Genomic DNA, 7,818 nt, shown 5'->3' with positions numbered 1-7,818 from the left:
GCACACCCATGTATTCAATGCCCCTGACATACTAGCACTATGAGATCTGAAATTTTGCAGACTTTCACCCCCGTGGAAGTGCAAACATACAGGTTGGGAATATTTTTATCACCTAGATAGTTTCTTCGGGTAAATCTTTAAAAATGTGAGAAAGCTAGAATGCCATCTTCATTCTGTACCATATGAAAGATATTTTTGGAAACCACTACCATCATTTGAGTAACAACTTCCCATAAATGTCTTTCAAACCATTTTGCAATCCTAGTCCAAAGCTAATCCATTTACTGTGTTTTCTGCATTGTGTGATCTCATGTAGAGCATGTGGCATCTGAAGGTCATGCATGAGTCATAGGTGAAAGTTTTGACATTAACTGGAGTGTGTTTATTAGGGAACAATTATTACTTTAAATTAATAATAATGATAAGCAGTATATAATTAATTTTCTTATTTATATGTAGAACAGCTTGTGTATACTGTTATATAGCTATAACAACAAAAAAAAATGTTTAGCTTAGGGGAGGGATTTTCAAAAGTGGTCCTCGTTGCTTCGAATTGTAATCACAGGGGGTGGCACAAGGCATGGCTAGACCGTGCCCACGGCACACGGGACATCATTGTGTCTGATCCACATGGTAGCAGATTTCAAGTTACACCCATGCAACGTGTCCGGGGTCTGTCGGCGAGGCAGCTGGTAGGACAAGAAATACATCAGCGTGCTGCAACTGCTCCGGAGGCTGCTCTCGTACCGCAGGACAGGCGTAGCTGCTATGCCAAGCCAACCATGAAAGCTCTTGAAAATCCCTCTTTCTGCCACTGTATTACAGAGGCTCTCCTTCAGTGGGACGGAGTTACTGCCAGGCCCATTGTATGTCCTGCTCTCGGTTGATTTTCAGGCCTTTTGGGTAAGGATCTGTTCTTAGGACAGAAGCGGCGTGTTGTCTGTCACTTCCTCGTTCTTCATATGATGGTTTGTATGTAAGCCTGAATCCAAGGAAGGAGAATATCCAGCTCATGGATGGCCTTGTAGATTCCCTTCTCTCCAAGCTGTCGAGAAGATAAAGACGTTAGAAAAAAAACCACCCACAGACCTTGAACAGGGCAGCTGGGAGCCAACGCCACCTGCTCTTACCTTAAGAAATGTTTTCTTTAATTTTTTGACTGCAGAAGTTAACCTTTTGGATGGAGCACACGGAAGCTGAAAGGATGAGAAGAAACCAAAAGAGCTAGTTGCAGCAAAGATGCTGATGTAAAGGTGTAGTGGCAAGGGAGACTCCAACCCACAGTGTGGCACCACAGGACTACTGGTAAAGCCTGTGAACTCAGCATCGCTTCAATATCCTCTGTTACTACAAGTGTGTTATTTTACTTGTGTGCTCCCTAGCAAGTTTAGTTCATGGCACAAAAAATGGTAACTTGAACGCCACTAAGTCTTCTTCTTAAACACTTTCTATTTATCTCAGGGATCTTTACATCAGCTGCAGTTACAGCTTTTGTACAGCTCATCCTAGCTCTGAGATTGAAAGCCCTTTGAATCTGAACCTTCAGAGAAGGCGACGCTAAGGGCCAAAGAACTTTACAAATACAGAGGGCATTTTCACACTTTTCTGCAAACCCTTCAAATACGCTTATAAAGCTAATTTATGCTTCCCCCTATTTTCCTGCCCATTGCTCCAGCATCTGGCTAATTACAAGCTAATCCTGAACCCTTTTGTCAAGCTAAGTCTTCCATTAAGATCACTGGGAGTTTTGCCAGAAAGACCCTACCCAGCTCCCAGGCATCCCACCCAAATCAGTCAACAACATCTTACTTGCACGTTCTGGCATCCCTCTACCCCCGCTGTGATACCAGAGGCACAGGACTGTGTTACCACTGCAAGATTTGAGTTGGAAGCTGGTTTTAGGAAGGAAAGAGTCAATCAGTTCATCCTACAGGACCCAAAGGCTGCACCCCGGGTTTAACCCAGCCAGGGCACAGCTGACAGTGTCAGTGGGTCGATGCTCCATCCCAGAGGGATGCCAGGAGTGGGAACACTGGGGGACACCCATGTGTCCCCCCCGCACCAATGACCCCCGGGGTGCCCCATCGGGCTTAGCCCTGTCTTCACCACCCGGCTCTGACAGACCAAAACTGGTCCAGCCGATTTTTTTGGAGTTGCCTGGCTGAGCTTACTGAGCAACGCGGCTTGCTGACTCCCCAGCTCTCCAGGCTTTCCAAGGGGAAGAGTCATTCTTTCAGGGAAAAAAACCTGGAAAAACTGATGTTTTCGAATCTACAAAGACAACATGTTTGAAAAGGGAAAAGGCAAAGGTCCTCAACTCATATGAAAAGACATGACTCCGCTGAAATGGTTGGTTCGTCCTTCTTTCTACCTCACACAGAGTACTTCAAAAAGGAGCACAAAACATTTTCAAGTTACCATTTGTGCTTCTTAAACTCACCTCGCAGGATAAAACTGTAAATAAAAGCAACTCTAATTTGCAAACCTTTAAAAATCTTCTAACTAGGGCAGTTCTTTCTGACTCGGGGCTTTTTTTTTTTTTTTTAAAGTCAGCTTGTACAATGCAGATTTCCACAGAAAACATTTAGTAGCAGAACTGACCTTAAATGACTATGCTGGCTTGAGTGGTGATACACATTGCAAACTCTGTTCTTCCTGCATAAAGAGCAAGTAAACAAATGAGCAAGCAAGTAAGCTTGCTCATTGCAAGCGATGCTGCAGTCTCTGCTCGAGGTCTATGAGCTCTGCCTACAATGACAGAGCAAGGATTAAAAATCCTGCAGTGAATGTGTTGCCTTTCTGCACTCCACTCAAATACGAGAAAAAACTTCCATAATCTGCTACTGATGTAGAAACATAAGTCTGACCTCCGAAACAACTTCATACTGTTCTCAGCAGTGTTGCCAACCAGGGCACATGCGCAAGTAAATAGGTCAGTGATGCTGCAGGTGGATGTTCCCAGTATCCCAGGAAAAATGTCTGTTCCCTTTACCATGCAGTCATACTCTAAACAAAAGAACCTGATTTTACTGCAAAAAAAGGGATTTAGAGATTTTAGAACCTATGTATTTTTGAAAAACAGGACTCGGGCTCCTAAGTCATTGGAAAATGTTAATGTTTCCTTATTTGGACAAAGTCAAGAACTAGCAGGGTGAGAATCATAATAATAATATTGTACAAAGTCTTTGGAAGTGGTTTGGAGACAAATACTGTTCAGATTTTTAAATAGCATGCATGCCTCTAGCTGGCTGGATTAGAGCCTGAGTTTATGAAGGAATATATGGTGGGTATATATATAAAGGTATCACTGTTTCCCTCAACTGTATAAAGAACTTTATCCTTGAAAGGTAACAAATTCATTACATAGGTAAGTTGCCATGGTAGAAATCCCTTCTGATAAACATCTTATAACTCAACTAGATAATACAAATTGAAGGGCTTATGTAGATGGTTGAATGAGTTTGCTAATTTGTTGGGGAATAATATGATGGAGAAATCCCAAATTTGGTATTAGCAAAGGACCCATTACTTTCATTCAGTTCACAGTTTCTATTATTCTTTCACATGGTTTTGTATTGTTGGCTTTGAATTAATACAAATACTTTAAAATATGTTAGTTTCCAGGAATGAGATGTCTCCTAGAAAATCATGACAAGCCATCATTTTTCAAAGGTAGCTTTCTACTACCACAGGAAGTCTTTTCTCTCCTACCAGTATCTTTTAAGATCCAGGAATGTAAATTGTTATGTTTAGACTGGTGTTGGGTAAAACACTGGCACTAATTATGGCACGAAGAATGTAGGAGCTTTGAAAAATCTGCAGCTCTTTGTCTCCATACAGCACAGAAGCAAATGTATAACTAAGTTATATAGCAAGCTCCAGTCATTGATGGTATTTTAGAATAACTGATACTCTGCATTCAGTCACAGTTGACAATCTGAACTCCTCAGTGTGTACTGGCACTTGTACAGGGTGCAATTGCTTTTCCAGACAAGAATGAAATCTCTGTGTATTATAGCATACAATATCTGGAATTTTGATAGACACAGATAACCACAGCGGTGTGTTGAATGCTGTGAATAATGACTGCAAATTGCAACTGTTTAGCATGGATTTAAATGCAGAACCTGAAAGCTGGTGGAGTTTTCTCCCATTGAGATTTGAATCTTTTTACGTTATACAAATATTCCAGTTGTGTTTTGAGCTATAACTCTGCACAGACATCTCTGAAGCTGCTTATTTTTGCATTGCAAATATTTGCATGCATGTAGAACCAACGTCCTTTTCTTTCATGCTACCATACAATTCAGGTTAGACAGTTTTAATTCATTAACATTTCATTGACTTCTCGTCCTGCCCTTGCTTTTTAAAATCGCTATAGACATTTGCCTAGATAGCCATAGCCATATCTCACCCTAAGTCACACTCCACTTCTGGGGACACCGCCACTTGTGAGGACTGCAAGTTTGGGGGAGAAAAAAAATAGCCACAGGACATAAAGTTTTAAAGCACACTCTGTTGTTACTCATCTACCCTTAAAAATAAGACAAGAAGAGAAATGACCCACAAGTGACAGTGTCGTCTTAGCATCATAGTATGTTAGCATGCATATTTGCACGGGCAAAAGTGTGCTTTATCTGCTGTCCCATTGTTATTTACGGAGTGGGATGATGACATGGTAAAAGTGCCTCTTCCCTGGGACACCTGGATCCACTCTAGGGACATTTTGCCAGTGTCACTCCGTGACAACCTGCTCTGGCTGCGGGCATTGCCGACACATGGAAACTGCCCCAATGTGCTTCATAATTGCAGTCCCTGCTTACTCATGAGACACCACCAGGTCTTTCAAAATTCATTTACGGAGGAGCAGAGATGACATGTGAGTAAAGATGACACACGTCCAGTGGGTATGCTGCTGAAGAAGGAAAGCATACCCAGTGTTACACCGCGGAAACTTGAGGAGCCACATTTCTCCCTGCGATTACCCCGTCTCTTTGCAGCTTTGGTGCTGAGAAGGCAGCACGAGGCAACCCCATCAGCAGGGAAGTGGCTTGTCCCCACCGTATCTCCACCACCTTGCCCGCTCCCCGCAAGCTCACTCTGGGAGGAAATGAGCGGTGTTAAACTTCCCCAGCCCCAGCGGGGAAGCCCTCGGGAAGTTGGGTCCTCTGTGATGTGGGGCACACCATGACTCTGAATCACCCTCTCTGCTGAAAAAAAATGAGATAGAACTTTCCCTAGCCTTTCAGCCGGACACAGTTAGTTTGGGTCTCGGGAATATACTCACACAGGCGTTCATGTTCGCTTGCAGGACCTGGAAGGCACTAGTAAGGTACAACTTGTCACTTCCTACTCCAAGATGACTGAAAACATTTTTCACGTAGAAGGAGAGGAGCTGATCTCGAACACTGCAGTTTGTCTGAAAACAAAGCAGGTAAAGAGTTGCGAAATGAAAACCTCGCAAGTCAACTTTGGCCTAAAACTTCAGCCTCGTGAAAATTCGCGTGTTTAGAAAGCGTACAATCAATAAAAACATTTTCATTAATTTTAGTATCCCATTGGATTGCTTCCTTTCTTTTTAAACAGCTCAATGTACCCTTATGGTTTCTGAAGGAAAGGCAGGAGGATGCTGTGCTGGCAGCCAGAGGAGCCAGTGGTTAGTAAGACTAACCATGAACAGAAGTGACAGCAACAAATCTATTTTGCACCCAAAGAATAAATGGAAGATAAACTGGGGAGTTAAGTCAGACCATCTTGGCCAAATTGTAGGAGTCATTATGGGTGTCGTTGTTCCATTCCTCCACGTTGGTGTCCCATACCATTTGAGATGCTGTAGGGTATCCCACCCATCCCCAGCTGCTGCTCCAGAAGAGACCAGTCATCCTATACACCCTGTGTCATGTCTGCCTGGCCTGTGGGATCTCTTGGATACACAAAGGCATTGCAAATGGCTATATGCCTATTTTTAGGCAATGGAACCAAGTATCAGGTGTGAAATTCCCACCAATCTGCAGCTGCAGATTAAGCCACCCGGATGCAGGTGTCCATGTGTAGGTCCCACAGGCAAGTGAGGAGCCTTCACTACCACAGTAATCAATGAGATCCAGCGGACCTGAAAGGCCAGTAGGTCTCTACGTCAGGATAAACTGACTCAGTTGGCCCTGCTGACTAGATCTCTGCATTGAGGAAGCTAAAATATCTCACACACTTGTAGTTACTTACAAAGAGGCACCCCAAGTTTACTGTCTCACTCCCATGCTGAATCGCACTGGAGGACTCTGATCTCCCTCTTCCAGTGCACCTGCGGAGGTCAAAGCCCAAAGCAGCTCCTTGGGTGTCCCGGCTGCTCTGCAGCATCCCCGGGCCATCCACGGTGCCGCACACTCTCAGCAGAAGGTGCCTCCGCTGCCGGGAGGGTGGTGGTGGCCCTGGTCCTCCTGTCAATGGGCTGGTGCCTGAAAGTATTGCTGGGGGGGATTGCACCCTCTCCCCAAGACCCCTGGCAGAGCACCACTACAACCGCCTAGAGAGAAGTGCCTCCAGCCAGGCTTTCCAAATCCACCTCTTTCTCCCCGTTCCACGCTCAACTCTCCCCTCATGTCCCAGGGGAATATCCCTTTCTATGGGGCAGAGGTAACACCCTTCCTCTAAGCAGAGGACTTCATTAAATGTATGGCTTTCATAAATAGAATGTCCTTCCCAATTAAACACAAATTATTTTTGTCAGCTGTCATTCCTTTTGATCACACATTCCTATCTCTACTGACCAAAGGAAAATCAAAGTAAGAAAATGGAAAACCAGTAGTATAAATCTTACCATAAAAAGCATTTTTGTTGGCTTTTTAAGCAGTCTTGTGTTCTTGATGAGATCCTTCTGTAAAATACAATGTGCTAGTATTAATTAAGCAGAGGAAGGGAGACAGAGTTTTAAGTCTGGTTTGTACAATACTTAGTAGTAATAATAATCATCATCATCTTATTCAGATGTAGGATGAGGACTCAGCAAATCTGTCTTCCAATCCCAGCCCAGCTGCAAACTTCTTCCATGGCAAACTCCTTGGCAAACTCATCCCACCTCTCTATGCATCTTCTTTTTTCCCGTCTTTACAAAAGGAGTAGCATCATTACCCTCTCTCTCAGGACTGTAGACAACATTCGGCTTATTGAAGTGTTCAGGTCCTCAGTAATGAAGCTGGCAAAGAAGGATCTATAAATAAAATAAAGTTTCCAACCAGTGGGATCAACTTACAGGAATAGATGATTTTAAACTAGTTGCCTTGATACACAGGTTCTCTGTCACTTGGGAGAGGAGTCCTTTTCGGCAGGTATGCTTTCCCGTAGGTGACTTTTTGCCTTCCACAGTGAAAAGACAAAGCAGAACTAAAAAACGCCCAGATCTGAAAATAGAATATACTTTCATCTTCTCTCCCAAATCTTCGTGCCTCTACAGTCACACCAGCGTATGTGATACAGCAAGACTGGTTAGATGACAGAGGTTAACCTAATTTTGTTAACCCTCAAAGCAGCTTCTGCACTGAGATGCTCACGTAGATAACCTATTGCTTGTGTGCTGGCTGATCAGTATTGTTGCTGTGCTTTTTTAAACATCTTGCTCCACTTTCAACAAATTTGACCACAATCATCTGTGACGTTTTTCTAAACGATATCTCCATATTTACTGGCAGCAGGGTCAAGGTTTCCAAGAAAGAAGAACTTCCCTCTCATGTGAGAAGTCTTCTTTCATTTAAGTGGTGGTCAAGTGAGGAAAAAGTAGTTGAGCTGGTTAGTTTGGTTTCATAACAAAGTACATCAAATGTG

At 43.5% G+C, this 7,818-nt stretch overlaps 1 protein-coding gene across 1 annotated transcript; it reads right to left on the bottom strand.

The window, feature by feature from the left end:
• Positions 1-958: 958 nt before the first annotated feature.
• IL26 (interleukin 26) lies at positions 959-7,420 on the bottom strand. Its single transcript, XM_075058056.1, has 5 exons — positions 7,250-7,420; positions 6,818-6,874; positions 5,288-5,419; positions 1,131-1,196; positions 959-1,045 (listed from the first exon to the last, which is right to left on the bottom strand). Exons 1-5 carry the CDS (start codon positions 7,418-7,420, stop codon positions 959-961), a joined length of 513 nt encoding a protein of 170 aa, XP_074914157.1.
• Between the last annotated feature and the right edge of the window lie 398 nt (positions 7,421-7,818).

Source organism: Buteo buteo, chromosome 26 (assembly GCF_964188355.1).
Source record: "Buteo buteo chromosome 26, bButBut1.hap1.1, whole genome shotgun sequence".
Taxonomy (NCBI): domain Eukaryota; kingdom Metazoa; phylum Chordata; class Aves; order Accipitriformes; family Accipitridae; genus Buteo; species Buteo buteo.
This window is presented reverse-complemented; position numbering and strand designations above follow the sequence as displayed.

Coding starts and splice junctions, on each gene's coding strand:
- IL26 (XM_075058056.1), bottom strand. CDS start 7,420: ATGAAAGTATATTCTATTTTCAGATCTGGGCGTTTTTTAGTTCTGCTT. Junction 6,875..7,249: donor GTTTAAAATCATCTATTCCT/GTAAGTTGATCC, acceptor TGTATTTTACAG/AAGGATCTCATCAAGAACAC. Junction 1,197..5,287: donor AAGCGAACATGAACGCCTGT/GTGAGTATATTC, acceptor TCATCCTTTCAG/CTTCCGTGTGCTCCATCCAA.